Here is a 16,712-nt window from a genome sequence, read left to right on the forward strand (position 1 = left end):
CGGCGAGGCCGTGGTGAGGAGGAAAGAGCGGCTGCTGCTGGTCGGCAAACTAGTCACTGTAGGTGCCTTCTTTCCCCCTCTCTAGTGGCCAGACCAGTACGAGGAAAGAAGGCGGAAGAAGAAAGAGCAAAGAGTGGGTGTGCCAAGAGTGGGGCTCTTGTCTGTGAGGTTGTCAACGAAAGGGCGCGGCGACCCACCCTGGCACTGACATTGAGAATAGAAGGACAATGGAACACACCAAGCGGAACCTCATCTTCGACAGGGTCTTAGCAAGCCACCCGCATGTGCGGATACGTACGCCACAGACTGTGCCCACTGGGCAAGGCTCCTCCGCCGGTTGTGAACAGTGCGAAAGTTCGACAAAGCACCACCAACCAGGAAAGAGCAACAGCGAAGGATGGATTACGCCGACTCGAGGCATCTTAGCGCTGCAGAACGAGCGGTCTGTCCTGGGGTTTTATTTCGCGGAGGAAGGTGCGGTTCAGCGCCGGAATTTGCTAGAGTTGCAGAATAAGTCGGGACTTATTTCGTAAGATACTTCTGTACAAAACCGTCAACTCCTTCCTTGTCCCGCTTTAGGTGCATGTCGTCGATCCTGGCACGCCCTTGGTCGGCCCTTCCTATTTTGACGGCGGGTGGAGATGCCTTTAAAGGCAAAGGCAACTATCGAACGCTCCGGAGACATAAAATACATGGCAAGACACGTTTGGGTCGTGCTTGCCTCGCGCGTGCATTTTACGAATTCTGCCGCCATGTGCCAGTCTTTTGAAATAGACGTGATCATCCCACCACTTTCTACTGAGCACACGACAATTTACTCCCCCAAACGACCGACCACATTCGCTCCGATTTATTGATGCGTCAGCCCGCACTCAGCAACGAAGTTTCCTGCAGGCCAATGCGGCAGCCAGGTATCCGCGTGGAAATGCATCCCCTTCGCTGTCTGTCACGACCTGATCCATCGTCCCCTTCAAATCTCAGTCGGCAACCAGAATTCAACGTGAGATCGTGTGCCAGTTGATTACTTATCCACCCGCAAACCAAACGAGAGAAAAAAAGCAGGCTAGAGCGCCCTGCATCAGGCCGAGGCTTGAAACCCCAGCGTATGCGGTTCCCCATTCTACCGAACTAATCGTCAGCTGAATGGGGCCCCTCTTTAGGGTCCGAAGCCGCAGGCCCGTCTGTGTCCAATGCACACCACCCCAAATCACGAAATTGCAGACAAAGAACGTCAAGCGGACTTTACGAACATTGCATGACATGTAGGCTGGATCTGCGCCGCAATCCAATGGTTCTTCCGTGCGCCGGCTCGCGACCTGGCAAACTCCGAGTGTATGAGTTCCGGCGCTCCTTTTCAAGTGCAAATGGCGGTCTAGACCAGCTTTGCCGCCATAGTTAATGTCTAGAGGCTGCCATGTCCTCCCCTGCTCGATATACCGATATGGACAGGACACAACCTACGGCCAAGATAATACAACATGGCTGCGGCCAACCGCCGCACGCGAAGGCAGACCTGATGGCTTTCCAATAGCGAATATTCTGCCGAACACCAACTACCTCGTGGACGACTTGGCGCTCACACAAGCTGACATGAACCGTTGCGATCGAAAGAAGAGCAAAACTACAAGTGATTCTCCGTCAAAGAATAATTGAAGCACCATGGGCGGTACAATGTTTCACTACAAGGAGTATATTCGCACGCTCTAAACAAGAGATCACTCCATTGTGAGGCTTCTTGTGAAATTGAGCGAAAATTCTCTGAAATCGGATATCAAGACCAAAAATATTGACAGAAGACGAATAAGAAAGGTACAGAAAGAGAAGAGAGAACGACATAAAACAGAGCCAAAGTTGGTTAGTGTCCTTGCAACCACGCCCAGTGGTTCAACCGGCTGTCGAAAGGCTGGAAGCACAAGTTCGAAATATCTCGTCAAATCGACACGGTTGCTGTATGTATGTCGGCGCTGATGCTAGCCGTCGACAGGCATTTTGCGTTACGCGGTGCCGGCTTGAGGGAGCAGCTGCGCAGTGCCTTGCAGCAGACGGTGTTCTTCGTCGTAGACAAAGGGATGAAGCAGGCGCCGCCACGATGCTACTTTTTGATGGATTAGGGGTGGTTCGGAACGGGATGAGCGTGACTCCTCTACAAGGGGCGGAGTTGGAACGTCAAAGAGTAGGGGATGGTCTGTTGCGTCTTCAGAAAGCAGATGCCCCTGCCCCGGGAGTTCATGATACTGGTGGCCGCAGAATCATGCACCTATTTTACGAGAAGCGGCAGACGGGTCTTTCCGAATATGCGAGGGCGGCAACAGACATCACATCCTACTATGAACCATCATATTATGGAGTCTACAGCCTAGCATGGCGACAGTGATAGCGACAGGCCAGCGGAACGAGAAAGAGAAGAAGAGGCTGCTCGTGACTTGACAGCGTGGTGCGCTTGGACAACAAGCATTTTTGACAGGTTTTGCTATATCCCCGGCTGACAATAAACTTATGACACTTCTCTAGGAAACCTTGACCGCGCGTCGTCCCTACTTATCCATTTGCGATGCATGTGGAAACACACAAGAGATAAATGGCAGTCTAGTATTGCCACAAATCACTTAGAGACGCTGTGGCGCCCTTAACATCGAATCAGGAGGTGGTAATAAGCACTGCTACCTCTTGAAAAAAGCCATGTTTTGTCCCAAAAGTCTACTGGAATGGAAGTAGATCAAGCAAGATACCACCTGGTCTCTAGATTCTCTCTCCGTCAACCCCAGACATCGTTCTAGGCCACTTCTCGTTCTCATCGACATTTCGTAAGCCATGCTGCCATGTCCTTCACAGGGATATTAGCATTTTTGTTGCTGTGTGACGTGACTCAGGCAGGCAAAGGTTTAAATGTCGCATATTCCTGCTTCCGCCTTAAAGGTTAGGGACTGCATTGAAAGACGGACAGAAATCAATTGACTATGAACTTGTGGTTATAAAGTGTGTTTGTGACAGAGACGAGTCAGGCCAGTTACGGCTACGAGCTTGAAGAAAAGTGTTCAAATGCCCTACGGAACTTATGCCCCTGCAATCTTCCCAAGCGGGCTAGGTGATGACGAAGCCGAGCAATAAATGCAGAACGGATACAGCACGGAGACAAACAACGCATTTGACATTATGGGTGCTCCCCCGTGACTTGTCAGCCGAAAACTTTGACAAAATCAAGATGGATGATTCGTAAGGAATGCGTCTTACTGCAACCCAGGTGGAATGAGCGTCCCAATCATCATCTTCCCTCAGCCTTGCACCACAGCCTTGCGAACCGACACGATTAAGCTTATTTGCTTAGGAGGTTTTCCCTTGCATTTGACATTTTGGCAATTTGGCAACTGCATTCCAGTTTATAGTTTTTGATTAATCATCACTAACATCAACGGCAAGACTTGTGTTGCCGCCCTTGCTCGGCTACGATACCGCCGTTGGTGTTTCGTATCTCGCTTTCATTTGGGCGGAGTAGCAATGCACGACGGCGGTCGGTGTCAATTCCTTGCCGTCTGCCTTGCGCTGCAACGACTGCACCGATTGGCGCTTGGCGAACTGCAACAAGAGGCAGAGCCGGGAACACCAAAAGAGCCTGACGCGACGATGATGGTTGGACCGTCTTACTTTGCCGTGAAAAGCTGCTAGTGCGGTACTTGTTATACTAACAATATTGTGCCAAATACAATGTACCGACATATCAAACATGCTTAAGTGTTATGCTAGCAGGGGTGCGTCTTTGTTGAAAGTTGATATCAGGCCCTGCGAAACGCCTTCATATTTGAAAGCCAATCTGCCCGCATCGCCATGATGGATTTAAATCGCAGAGCCTCCATGCATGGACTACCATTCTGCTCAGCAAGCTGCAACGCTCATTTCTTCCTTTCCTCACCTTACCTCTAATTTGGCTTATTTCCTCCTGGAGCTCATCCCACCAGCGCGAGTCGCAATGTCGAGATCGGCGCAAGGCTGGACAGCCGTGCCTGCTAAGGAGGATGTGCCACCGGCCGTATCCGCATCCCGGCCCGCAAAGTCAGCACAATCCGCAACATCCACATCTTCGTCAAGTGCCGCCCCAAAGACCCGGCAGCGCATACACAAGCCGCCAGAGCCGCTGAATGTGCCGGACATTGAGGAAGATGCCGCCGAGCGGAAGCGTGTGCTGAATGTGCTGGCACAGAGGCGGTACCGTACGTCGCGCCCTTTTCCTTTTATTCCTCTCTTTTATTGCGTCCGTTGCTAACATTAACAAGGAGAACGGAGGCGACAAAAAAAGGCAGCCAAAGCGGGCGCAGCGGAGCAACCGCCCGAAGTCCCCGTTGGCGATGCAGAGATGACCGATGCGCACGTGGTCGACCTGACGGCGATCGACCCCGCACTCACGGGCAGCAGCAGCAACGACTCGAGCCCCGATGTGGACGAGGCCGCCGCGTTTATGGATCTGCCGGCCGCGTCGTCAGCAGGGTTCATCGAGGACACGGTCACGTCGTGTCCGCTCGCCGACCTTGACTTGTCGGCCGAGAGCATGGCGCTGGCGCCGTTTGAATTCGACCTCAGCCTCAGCACCAGCCTGGCGACCATGGCAGCAGCACGGGCAGCCGAGACGGGCTCGTGGGGCATGGGCACGGGCGCCGTGATCCTTGACGAGGCCGCCGAGGGAGAGCACAACAACGCCATAGTGACCACATCGTCTGCGTCGGCGCCGTCGGCCACACAAATGACCGTCGTCAACCCCCTGTTGACGTTTGGCACCACCGCCAACAGTGCATTCACCGATCTCAGCAGCGTCTCCCTCTGCTCATCGTCCTATGGCATCTCATCCTCGTCCAACTCGTCCGTCACGGACCCCCTCTCGCCCACCTCCTACTACATCCCCGTCACCGAGCTGACGCTGCTACGCGCCGTCATGCGCATCTCGGCGCGCCTCGGCTGTACGGAGGAGATGTGGCAGATTGACGGCCAGTCCCCGTTTGTCGAGAATAGAAAACCAAAGAAAAGCAGCGGCCCAGACGCAAATACCGAAACGTGCCTCTCGCCACGCAACAACGAAGACAGCCTCGCACTGTTGCCGCCCAACTGGCGCCCCACCCGCGTCCAGCGCGCCGTCCCACACCACCCGGCCCTGGACGTCCTGCCGTGGCCCTCGGTCCGCGAAAAGCTCATTGGCCTCTTTAATATGCCCCTCGACGAGCGGCCCCCGATTGCCGCCGACCCTCTCGCCCTCGTTCATCTCATCTACGATCTGGAGGACAGCGCCGAGGGCCTGCGCATCTGGGGCTCCGACCCCTATGACCCCACGAGCTGGGAGGTTGGCCAGCTGGTCTTTGAGCGGTGGTGGTTTGTCTTTGACCGAGACATTATCGAGCAGAGCAACCGCTGGCGTCAGCTGCGCGGTGCGTCACGATTGCGGCCCGTGCGGACAGACACGCGCACCAAGGGCGTCATGGACATGATTTGGGCCTGAGGCAGATTGGTGCATCAAGGAATGGGTGCACAGGAATAACGAAACGAGACACAGGACAGCGAAATGATATTTAAAAACACCACATGTATACTAAGTTATGATTGAAGCCAACGCAAAGAATCAGACCACTCACCCTTGACTCTCAACCTCCACAACCGCTGTGAACTCTGCGCCGACGCTGCGCCCAGGTGACTAGATCCAATCAGGTCGGTAGTAGGTGGAAAAGGTGCGGCGTATAAACGTACTTAATGCCAAATCATCGTCAATTCACCTTCACGTTTTAAAGGGTGCACTGCGGACAAGGCAAGAACAACTTCGACGATCAACACAACTTGGGTAGGCCCGTTTTAGGCCAGCAGCAGGCACGGCCAAGCGTTGTGATTCGCTCGCGCCTTCCCTAAGCCTCTCAACGAACGGAGCAGAAAGTCAACGTAGGCACGTGTGGAAAACAAAACGGCGGTAGCACTTGCCCACATGCTAGGTCGTTCTGTCTTGCTGGTGGGCTCGCTCCACGTTGGCCCCTTCCCTTTTTTCCCCCTGCGTGCTTTCCGGTATTAGCGCACTCGACCCCTCCATCTCGAAAAGGAAAGTCTCCCTAAATCCCAGCAAACAAGCCATTGGCTTCCTCTTTTTACTTCAAAAAAACTTTCGACTTTGCAACTCTCACAGGCCGTTGTTTCTTCCCTGCAACCTCCCCAGTCGTCTTTCTCGCCTCACCGCCTCCGAACTCCTCTCTTTCTCTCTTCCGCTCGGCTTTCGTCCCGTTCTACCTGCCAATTCCTCGTCGGCGGGCCGGCAAGAGAACTGGACCGTTCCGCCCAAGTCCGATTTCCGGCACAAATATGCGTTTGCAGTAAAACCGCAACGGTCGGAATTTCGCAGTTGTCGAGCAAAGCATATCTCCATACCTGACGGTCCTTTTCGTTTTCTGGCACAAGTACGGTTCCAAGTATGTTGCATTGTTTTCCTTTTCCAGTCAGCCCAAAGGCAATCTCAGGGTCCAGACGTCAAAGAAAACGGCCACAGTACGAGTCATCTTTTAGCAGCTGGCTTGCGTGACGTCGTTTTCTTTGGCATCTTCTCCTCCCCCATTTCTGACCCCAAACACGTCCCCAATCACCCCTCCTCTGCACCACGTTGGCCGTCGTACAGACATAGGTGTACAGTTTTGTCCGTCAACCGCCAATTCCATCGGGAGTTTGCATGACCTCCCCGGCATGCACCAGTCTTCTCCGGTCCAGCTCCGATTCGACCTCCGTGGCTTGTCTATGCAACATACCTTTGGTGTCCCTGTTTGTTTCCATTGAGCGCTCCCAATTACGCACTTAATTTATACTTGCATATATATGCCACCGCTTCTCCTGTAGACCCCGCCTTTGGACGTCAGCTAACGTTCACTCTATTGTCTTCAGACCAGGCAGATTTCGTCGGTCGCCTGCTTCCTCACCCCAGCTCCTCTTCCTCTCCGCCACCATGCATATCCGGGACATGATCGTCGAGGCCGAGAAGGACGGTTTGCCGTCCTTCTCCTTCGAATACTTTCCGCCCAAGACCGCCCAGGGTGTCCAAAACCTCTACGAGCGCATGGAACGCATGCACCTCTTCGGTCCCAAGTTCATTGACATCACTTGGGGCGCTGGAGGCCACGTCGCTGAGCTCACCGCCGAAATGGTCACCCAGGCCCAGACGTACTTTGGCCTGGAGACCTGCATGCACCTGACCTGCACCGACATGGGCGAGGCCGCCGTCAACGACGCCCTGCGCCGGGCATACCGCGCAGGCTGTACCAACATCCTCGCCCTGCGTGGAGACCCGCCCCGCGACAAGGAGACCTGGGAGGCCACCGACGGCAACTTCTGCTACGCCCGCGATCTCGTCCGCCACATCTGCAAAACCTACGGCAATCACTTCGACATTGGCGTGGCCGGCTACCCCGAGGGCACCGACGACAACAAGGACGAGGACATGCTGCTCGACCACCTCAAGGAGAAGGTCGATGCCGGTGCTTCGTTTATTGTCACACAAATGTTTTACGACGTCGAGAACTTCTTGCGCTGGCTGGCCCGCGTTCGCGAGCGCGGTATCACCGTCCCCGTCTTGCCCGGCATCATGCCCATTGCGACCTATGCCAGCTTCATGCGCCGCGTCAACCACATGGGCTGCAAGGTCCCCGCGCGGTGGGTGGAAAAACTCGAGCCCGTCAAGAACAACGACGATGCCGTCCGTGAGATCGGCAAGTCCCTGGTCGCACAGCTGTGTCGAGACATCCTTGCAGGAGGCGACGTGAAGCACCTGCACTTTTACACCATGAACTTGGCGCAGGCCACGCGCATGGTCCTCGACGAGCTCGACTGGCTGCCATCCGCCGACCGCCCGCGCCCGCCACCCGCCCTGCCTTGGAAGCAATCCCTGGGCCTGGGTCGCCGCGAGGAGGCCGTGCGCCCCATATTCTGGCGCAACCGCGGAAAGTCGTACGTGTCCCGTACCGCTGACTGGGACGAGTTCCCCAACGGTCGCTGGGGTGATTCGCGGTCGCCTGCTTTCGGCGATCTCGGCAACGCTTACGGCGTTGGTTTGCCAGGAACAAATGCCCAGAACCGCGCAAAATGGGGCGAGCCGCGGTCTATTGCCGATGTTGCTAGCATCTTTGTGCGCTACCTCAAGGGCGAGTTGCAGTCTCTGCCGTGGAGCGAATCACCGCTCACGGGCGAGGCCGACAAGATCCAGCAGGACCTGATCGACCTCAACAAGCACGGTCTCCTTACCATCAACTCGCAGCCCGCGGTCGACAGTGCACCGTCCTCTGACCCCGTGCACGGCTGGGGCCCACCGAACGGCTACGTCTACCAGAAGGCGTATCTCGAGCTTCTGGTCCCGCCCGCCCTCTATGCCGAGGTGATTCAGCGCGTGCAGGCCCACCCGCACCTGACCTACCACGCTGTGACATGGAAGGGTAAGCTGGAGACGAACGCCCCTGGAGATGGCCCCAATGCTGTCACCTGGGGTGTTTTCCCCGGCAAGGAGATTGTGCAGCCTACGATTGTCGAGAGCATCAGCTTCCTCGCCTGGAAGGACGAGGCCTTCCAGCTGGGCGCCGACTGGTCCCGCTGCTTCGAAGCCGGCAGTCCTAGCCGCACCCTCATCCGCGGGATGATGGATGAGTGGCACATTGTCACCATCGTGAACAATGACTTCCACCAGCCGCGGACCATCTTCGAGGTTCTTGCCGGCCTCCAGCTGTCTGACATGGACAAAGAGGTCGAGGCTGAACCTGTTGAAGCTCCGGCAGCCGCCGAGGCAACACCCGTCAAGCCCGTCAAGGACACCGTCGATGCGCAGGCGGCGGCTGTCCCAGCTTAAATATTTATTCTGTCTCTTCGAGTATACTGGATCGTGGCCTTCCAACGACATTCTGCGCTCACCTCTTCTCAACAATCTTTCCTGGCTTTGCTGCATAGCTACAAAATCTTCAACAACACGAGGGAACTACAATTTAACACAGTATCTCTCCTTTTCATTATGGATCTCGCATCACGGCGTTTCGGGCGAGCAACTCTTTAGAGCTTGTCACTTGCGACATTTCAACTTTTTTCCTTTTTTTTCTCTGCTTTTACGATGAAGTTTATTTCTCATCGCCTTTTCTCGTTAACGACTGCGTTGTTCTGGTTCGGCATTGTTCTCGGGGAGCACTTTTTGCAAACAAGGTTTTGCAAATACACAAAAGTACCTTTTTCAACAAAATTGGGGAAACGAAACATTGGCATCTGCATTGATGGGGCACACACAACAAAACTTTTTTAGAAGCTTACGCATAACGACAAAAACTTTTAACATCCGGGAAAAAAGGAACCAAAAACCACGACATTACAAAACATCTCAACGATACCCCATACAACGAGACAAAAGGAGAGCAAGGAGGATGTGGTAAGACAAAGGACCGGTAACAAATGTTACTCGGTGTCTTCAAATCAAACATATCAAACTATCTAGCAGAAATACAAGTGACACATATTACGTCTCTACATACTTGGCTCGTAAATATATTTTGGTACTAATCTTGATGTTTCTGTACAGTTTTGGAATAAAAAAAAAGAGACAACAAACTGAAATAAAACGAAAGTAAGGAATTGGTTTCAAAATGAAAGAAATCGTACATGGAAGAACCATGCGTGAGTCAAAACAGACGGTACTTAGTGATATTAAATATATTATATCCAAAGACGCCTTTGAACGACATTCACTTGCCCATGGGTGCTGCTTACAGCGTATAATCTACGACAGCTGCAAGACGATGCTGATATAGCCTCCATCTAATGTAAGTCCCATTCGCCCTCATCGGCAACGTCAAAGTCCATGTTCTGCCTCTGCAGTCTCGTGCGGTGCCGGCGATCCTCTTCCTCGCGCTGCTCGTCTTTCTCCCGTTCTTCGCCTTCTTCGAGTTCATTCTCCACCTCCATGATAAAGGGGCCATTCCTCTCTGTTCCGTTCCGATCTGTGGTCGTCTGTGCGCCTGCAGCATGGTCGCCGTGGGCAGGGACCGCACCGGCGACCCAGCTGAGCTCGACTGGCTCGTCGATGCCCGGGATCAGCTTGCTGTCTGAGGACGCAGATACGCCGCTGGCACGGGACAGACTGTGAAAGAAGGCCTCGGCGGTGCGGCGGTCGCCAAAGGTAATGGTCGCGTGGTCGTCTGTCGTGTCGATCGCAGAAAAGTCGCCGACGCCCAACAGATGTTGCCGCAGGGCCTCGCTCTTGACGGGATCGGTGAAATCGCAACCGCTGACCGTGACCCGTCGTGGCCGGTTGTCGAGCGAGTAGGCCGCATAGACAAGCGACATGGAGCCTGGCTGGTAGCCGCCGCGGCCGCCGCCTCTGCCGCCACCACGACGGCCCCGCGGGGTATAGCTACCCCGACCCCGACCATAGCCGCCGCCACGTGGTGGTGGTGTCCAAGGCGAATAAGAATGCGACGGCCAATCATCGCCAGACATGGATGGAGACGGTTCGCCCAGGATCGTGTCCGGGTCGATGCCCAACAGTTTGGCCTCGGTCTCGAGCGTCGCGAGCTGTGCGCGGATCAGTTCAGTCTGCAGTGCCTGCGCAGCGGATTTGGATTTCGATGAACCCGGAGACTCGGCCCCACTAGTTCCGTCGTTGTCGTCGTCTTCGCTGGCGGCTTGCTGCGAACCGCCCCGTTTAAGCTTTGCGGACATGTTGGCGACAATCTTTTTTCGCAGTTCAAGCTGCTGGGCGAAATTTCTCTTAAGGCGGTCGTCGATGCTCTGCTGCTGCTCGGCAAGCTCTTCCAGCAGCCGTTTCTTCTCCTCGTGTTCCTTTTGTGCAACTTCTTGTTTTCGCCGAAACTCGTCCATGTCCAACTCCGGCGTTGCCTCTCCGACCTCTCCCTCTTCCTCGCCATAACCAAACTGGTTGAGCGAGGAATGTTGAGGCTTCTCTTCGTCAAAATGCGACACGGTGACGAAGCGGTTGTCGAAAAGCGTCTTGGGCGATGTGACGGCCATGTGGGCCGCCGCGGGCGTGTCAAATACCACCGTAGCCACCCTGTACTGAGGGTCGATCATGACATTGTCAATGTTCCCGAAAGTGGAAAATTGGCTTCGCACATCTTTTTCGTTGAAAAACTCGTCTGGAATACGTTCCACCACAATAGTCGCCTTTCTGTCACCCACTGTCACGTCTCTGACACTCCGGGAAGGCTGCGGTTGCGCCATAGCCAGGCCCATCTGCGCGCCTGCAGGCGTGTGATCGAACCGGCAGTTCACCTTGTTGCAGACACCCTTCTTTTCGAGGTTATGGCATCGGCGCGCACGCTTTTGTTTCTTGGCGCGCTGGCCGCTCGTACCCGAAGCGGCAAAGGCGTTGTAGGATGAGAGCGCAAGCTCCAATTGCTGCTGCATCCGCATGAGGTTCTCAACCAGGTGTTGCGGGACGGGGCCGTTGCCGTAGAAAAAAGGCTGCGGACCATTTGGTGACATACCGGCAGGCACCATCGGAGCATCGGGCTGGAACACGGCCGCTCCGGGGTTGAACGTGCCTGGGGCGGGCGGAATTTGTGGCAATGGCGCTGCTATGTAGCCGCTGTGCGTAGGTACAGGAAAGCCGGGCTGTATTGCAACATCTGCTCCTCCCCGACCACCACCCAAGATGCCTGCGCTGCCATTGCTACGACGCGGCTGCTTGGCTGCCCTGTCACCTGCTCCTCCGGGCAGTGCTGCAGGCAGTGACGACTCATTGTATGTCCGTTTTCTCGAGCCGTTTGCGGGGGGGATCGTCGATCCGGACCCAGCAGGTGGTTGGACGGCGCCATAGCCAGGGCCGGCACCGGCTCGTGGGAGTTGGGTAGTCGGTGCAGGAGGTTGTGGTCGTGGAGCAGGTTTCGTGGACGGCTGTCGGGCACCTGGGAGGAACGACTTCAAGGAAAGTGCTTCGAAGACTTCATCGACAAAAGGTCCAGTCTCTGCAGCACGGGTTAGAAAAGGGCCGGTGCAGCAGAACCAAGCAAGCAGAGAAAACAATGCGTACCGTCTTTCAGAAAGTCATAGAGCTCCGACCGACACATCTCCTTTGCACTGGCTGAGCTCGTGTCGTGCTGGAGAAGGGCCACTACATATTCGGCCAGGATGTCGGCGTCCACATCACTGTCGGTCCGTGATCTGTCGTGGAAACCGCAGTTAGTATTGGTAGAAGCAGGCGGCTTGTGCAATCACAAAGGCCCACGTACGATGCTTGCAACGCCTTTAGGCGCTTCATCAGCCACGTCTTCAGCAACGGCGCATCCTTCGCGTCGAGCACCATCGTTGCGACCGCGATAGCTGTCGTCTCTACTTAGACGACAGCGACAAGCGTCAGTGTGGCGGGTGTGCGAGTCCACATGGGTCGTCGAGCGGTGGTGTTGGGAGGTAGCAGGCGGCCGTGTCGGTTGAGGTTCAGTGTCGGGCTTGAAAAGGGGGTAATTGAAGATGCGATGGCACCATATATAACTTTGGCTGGGCTCTGCGGGAGGAAGGAAACAGGTTGGGAGAGAAGGTGTTGCGTTGCTGGTGGCTCTTTCTAAGACGAGGTAGATAAATTTACAAATGTCGGTGTTAGCCTCTGAGTATAGAAATTCTACAGGTAGCCTTGCAGGGGTATGTTTACGCGTCTGTAGCTTGTGCAGCGCGGCTAGCTACACTAAAGACCCGCTGTAATCGCTGTAGACGTTACCAGCTCCACTAAATTTGCTGAAAATGCCCACACTGTGGTCGCATAGAGTACCCTAGTGCCACACATTGTCACACAAATTTACTCCGAACATGAGACAGAATCGTTATGGACAAAAATCAACCACGTTGGAAATGAAAATTGCAATTTCTTGGGATTACGGTAAAAAAAAAGCATCATATTTGGAATCCAGTACACAGACAAACTATAAACATCATGAAAGCACCCGCTTTCTTTCTTTCCGTTTTTGGACCCATGGTTTCGTTGACGTTTCTTCAGCTGATGCTGGATCGTGTTGTTAATGCGAATAATGATACGATGGCACGCCTCCCACTAACAGGGGATATCGCTGGGCTAAGATGCGGGATATAAGGCGCTGTAAGGAGAGGCATGATGAAACGAGGCAGAGCCACACAGTAATTTGGTGAGAGAGCTGGCGAATGTTCCGTTTACAGCTTGTCGTAGTACTGTACACATTGTTAGTATTCGGCCATCTACTTTTCTTCTTTTTGGGGTGTTTGGGGTGTTTGGGGTGTTTGGGGATGCAAGAAGCAAAACGTACCATGTCGTAAGTCGGGAGCTCGACCTTGAGGTTCTTGCGCTTGCGCATGTCGAGGACGACCTGGCCGACCTTGCTGGTGGGGTCGAGCGGCGAGCCACCGGGCAGGATCTGGTAGTGGTCGAAGACGGACTGGGGGAAAGCCTGGCCACCGGTGGCCTGGCGCAGATCGCCGTTGAAGCCGAAGGACTCCATGACGGGCATGTAGGCCTTGATCGTGAAGAGGGGCGTGCCGGGGCGCTGCTCCTCGTTGAAGACGTGACCTCTGCGGCGGGTCAGGACACCGTACACGCCACCCATGGCCTGCTCGGGCACCTGGATCTCGACCAGGAAGACGGGCTCCAGAAGAGCGGGCTCGGCCAGCAGCAGCGAGGCGAACAGCACACGGCGGGCCGTGGAGATAATCTGGCCACCGCCACGGTGAATGGCATCCGCGTGCAGGGTGACATCCATGATGTTGAAGCGGATCTGGCGCATCGGCTCCTCACCGATGGGACCTTCACGGGTGGCCCACTGGAAACCGGAGACGACAGAGTCCTTGATCTCCTGCAGGTACTGGACGGCCTTGGTCTGGTCGACCAGCAGGTTGGCACCGATGGTGTCGGGACCGAAAGCCCAAATCTTGCGGGCATCGGTGACATCCCAGCCGTAGTTGTCAGCCAGAACACGGCCACGGGCCTTGAAATCGTCACGGGGGCCGATCTTGCCAGCCTCGATCTCATTCGCAAGCTCCTCGTCAATGGGCTCGGCCTCCATGTACAGACGGTTGTGCTTGTTGGGCGACTTGGACAGGGCAGTCATGCTGGACTTGCCAGTGACCGTCTCACGGAACTGGACGACAGGGTCCGAGATGATCAGGGGAACGCCGGCGTGGTCCTCCTCGAGATCCTTGAGGCAAATCTCGAGATGCAGCTCACCGGCACCGGCAACGACGTGCTCACCAGACTCGTTGGTCAGGGTCAGGACGCAGGGGTCAGACTTGGACAGACGCTTCAGACCCTCAACAAGCTTGGGCAGGTCCTGGGCGTTCTTGACCTGGACGGAGCGCTGCACGACGGGCGAGACGGAGAACTTCATGACCTTCAGGTTGTGCGAGGTCTCGCTGGTCGACAGGGTACCCGACTTCAGCAGGAACTGGTCGATGCCGACCAGACCGACAATGTTACCCGCGGGCATGTCGTCAATAGGCTCGACCTTGCCGCCCATCATCAACACGGTACGCTGAATGGCCTTGATGGTCAGGTCCTCCTTCTTGCCGGGCACGTAGTTGGGGCCCTGGATGCGGACACGCAGACCCGAGCGGACGGTACCCGAGAAGACACGACCGAAGGCGTAGAAGCGGCCCTTGTCGGAGGTGGGCACCATCTTGGACACGTACAGCATCAGAGGAGCCTTGGGGTCACAGTCGCGGATACCAATGGCAGCCTCGTCGTCCATAGGACCCTCGTACAGGGTCTCGACACGGTAGCGCTGGGCCGTGACGGGCGAGGGCAGGTGCAGGATCATCATCTCCAGCAGGGAGTCGGCAGCGGGCAGGAAGGTGCGCATGACAGCCTTGAGCAGCTGCTTGCCCTCCTTCTCGCGGTCTTCGACCGCGAGCTTCAGGGACAGCTTCTCCAGGAGGTTGGCGACCTCCTCCTTGCGGAAGTTCATGACGGCCGAGAAGATCTTGAAGATGGGGTCCAGGATGAACTGGTTGAAGGCACGCTCCAGCTGCTTACCCTCGTAGGTGCCATTCTTCGTCCACTTCTTGGTGGCGGGGTTGAAGTAGTTGTCGCCCCACAGACGCTCCATCATCTTGTTGCGGTCAACACCGAACTTCTTGGCGTAACGGACGGCGAACTGGCGGATGGTGAAGGCCCAGCCGTGCAGACCGGAACCGAAGGCAACGGTACCGCGGTCGGGGTAGACCTGAACGTCACCAAGAGCTTCGTCGAGGTAGGTCGAGATGATGACGTTGACGGACTCAATGGTACGCGAGAAGGACTGGTACAGATCCTCCTTGGACACCTGCAGCTCGAGCAGCGCGCGGTCGACCTTGTTGATGATGATGACGGGGCGGATCCGCTCACCCAGGGCCTGACGCAGGACAGTCTCGGTCTGCACGCAGACACCCTCGACGGTGTCGACGACAACAAGGGCACCATCCGTGACGCGGAGGGCAGCAGTGACTTCAGACGAGAAATCAACGTGACCGGGCGAGTCAATGAGGTTGATCAGGAAGTCCTTGCCGTCGGTCTTTTGGCCAACAATGTCCTTGACATCGTCATCATCACCGAGCGTGCCGTACAGGGAAATGGCGGTCGACTTGATGGTGATACCGCGCTCCTGTTCGTCTGCACGAGTGTCGGTGGCGCGAGCGTCACCGGCCTTTGCGGTGGAAATGATACCAGCCTTGGCCAGCAGAGAGTCGGTCAGGGTAGACTTGCCGTGGTCGACGTGGGCAATGACGGACATGTTCCGCACATTGGTCGGCTTGTCCATCAGCTGACGGATCTCGTCGATCGTGAAGCTGGAGGGACAACCATGGTTAGTAATGATGGACTGGATTAATGATGAACATTGGAAATGCTTGGCCTAGAAGCCCGAAGCATCCAAGAACAATCTCGGCATCAAGACATGCCAATAATAACATTCTGCCAGTCTCGTCTTGCATCACGTTCATGTTCTGCCCTCCCTCCCTCACCAAACTGCCGTCGGACGGTAGTTGGGCTTAAGTCCGGGCGGGCAGAAAAGATTTCGTGATGCACAACAAACACGATAACGAGGGCAGAGGATTGGTAAGACCAAGCCTAGTCGTGGAGAATTGGAAAACTTGATGCGATGCAGAGGAGAGGTAAGGGATAGAAGCTACTCACTTCACCATCTTGGCGGTATTGTATCGCGATCACGATATAAACGGTTTCAAAGGGGGTTTGAAGATTGGTATGGTTGAAGGGAAGAAAAAAAAAAGAGGAAACAGAGGGGAGAGAAAAGAGGAGGGAGGGGATGGTAGAAAATAGAGAGTTGGGTAGAGGAGAGGGTGGGTAAGTGCGAAAGGTTTTTTTTAATAGGCGGGGTATTTTTTTTCTGGCGTCTCCATATCTCCTGCCGCACTTAAGTAGTAAGAGTGCTATCCGCTATATCTCGTCCTGCCTCTTTCCTTACACGAAGCTGTTGCTGCGGCAGACAAATAAGATGCACCTATTTTGTCTCGTGGCGGGGCGCTAAAAGGAAAGAGCAGTCACGGATTTTTGGGCTGACAAACTACTTCGTAGCCACGGATTAACAGCACTCAATGCACCATGAGCGCGGGTACTTGTGAGAGCTTTCTTGGTCGCAGGGCAGTGCACCCAGTTACACGATAGGTACGATAAGTGGCGAAAGGGAAGAAAATACAGTCCCTTGAGGTGGCTTTGAGATCGAAATCGAGGCTATTTACGCCGGTGTGTTATTTGGGAGTCACAGAGAAGA

General features: G+C 55.2%; 5 protein-coding genes across 5 annotated transcripts; 3 read left to right on the forward strand and 2 right to left on the reverse strand.

The window, feature by feature from the left end:
- Positions 1 to 227: 227 nt before the first annotated feature.
- SPSK_03767 (uncharacterized protein) lies at positions 228 to 533 on the forward strand (the record flags this gene model as incomplete). The annotated part of the gene is made up of 1 exon (XM_016730601.1): positions 228 to 533. The coding sequence occupies one exon, from the start codon at positions 228 to 230 to the stop codon at positions 531 to 533; it is 306 nt and encodes a 101-aa protein (XP_016585011.1).
- A 3,431-nt stretch (positions 534 to 3,964) lies between these two features.
- Positions 3,965 to 5,479, forward strand: SPSK_03318 (uncharacterized protein; the record flags this gene model as incomplete). The annotated part of the gene is made up of 2 exons (XM_016730156.1): positions 3,965 to 4,205; positions 4,269 to 5,479. The coding sequence occupies 2 exons, from the start codon at positions 3,965 to 3,967 to the stop codon at positions 5,477 to 5,479; spliced, it is 1,452 nt and encodes a 483-aa protein (XP_016585012.1).
- Positions 5,480 to 6,952: 1,473 nt separating this feature from the next.
- On the forward strand, positions 6,953 to 8,839 carry SPSK_03199 (methylenetetrahydrofolate reductase (NADPH); the record flags this gene model as incomplete). The annotated part of the gene is made up of 1 exon (XM_016730040.1): positions 6,953 to 8,839. The coding sequence occupies one exon, from the start codon at positions 6,953 to 6,955 to the stop codon at positions 8,837 to 8,839; it is 1,887 nt and encodes a 628-aa protein (XP_016585013.1).
- Positions 8,840 to 9,789: 950 nt separating this feature from the next.
- SPSK_03073 (uncharacterized protein) lies at positions 9,790 to 12,295 on the reverse strand (the record flags this gene model as incomplete). The annotated part of the gene is made up of 3 exons (XM_016729916.1): positions 9,790 to 11,957; positions 12,023 to 12,153; positions 12,222 to 12,295. 3 exons carry the CDS (start codon positions 12,293 to 12,295, stop codon positions 9,790 to 9,792), a joined length of 2,373 nt encoding a protein of 790 aa, XP_016585014.1.
- An 854-nt stretch (positions 12,296 to 13,149) lies between these two features.
- SPSK_03018 (elongation factor 2) lies at positions 13,150 to 16,125 on the reverse strand (the record flags this gene model as incomplete). Its single annotated transcript, XM_016729863.1, has 3 exons — positions 13,150 to 13,167; positions 13,263 to 15,771; positions 16,118 to 16,125. 3 exons carry the CDS (start codon positions 16,123 to 16,125, stop codon positions 13,150 to 13,152), a joined length of 2,535 nt encoding a protein of 844 aa, XP_016585015.1.
- Between the last annotated feature and the right edge of the window lie 587 nt (positions 16,126 to 16,712).

The sequence above is a fragment of the Sporothrix schenckii genome (assembly GCF_000961545.1).
Source record: "Sporothrix schenckii 1099-18 chromosome Unknown Cont47, whole genome shotgun sequence".
Taxonomy (NCBI): domain Eukaryota; kingdom Fungi; phylum Ascomycota; class Sordariomycetes; order Ophiostomatales; family Ophiostomataceae; genus Sporothrix; species Sporothrix schenckii.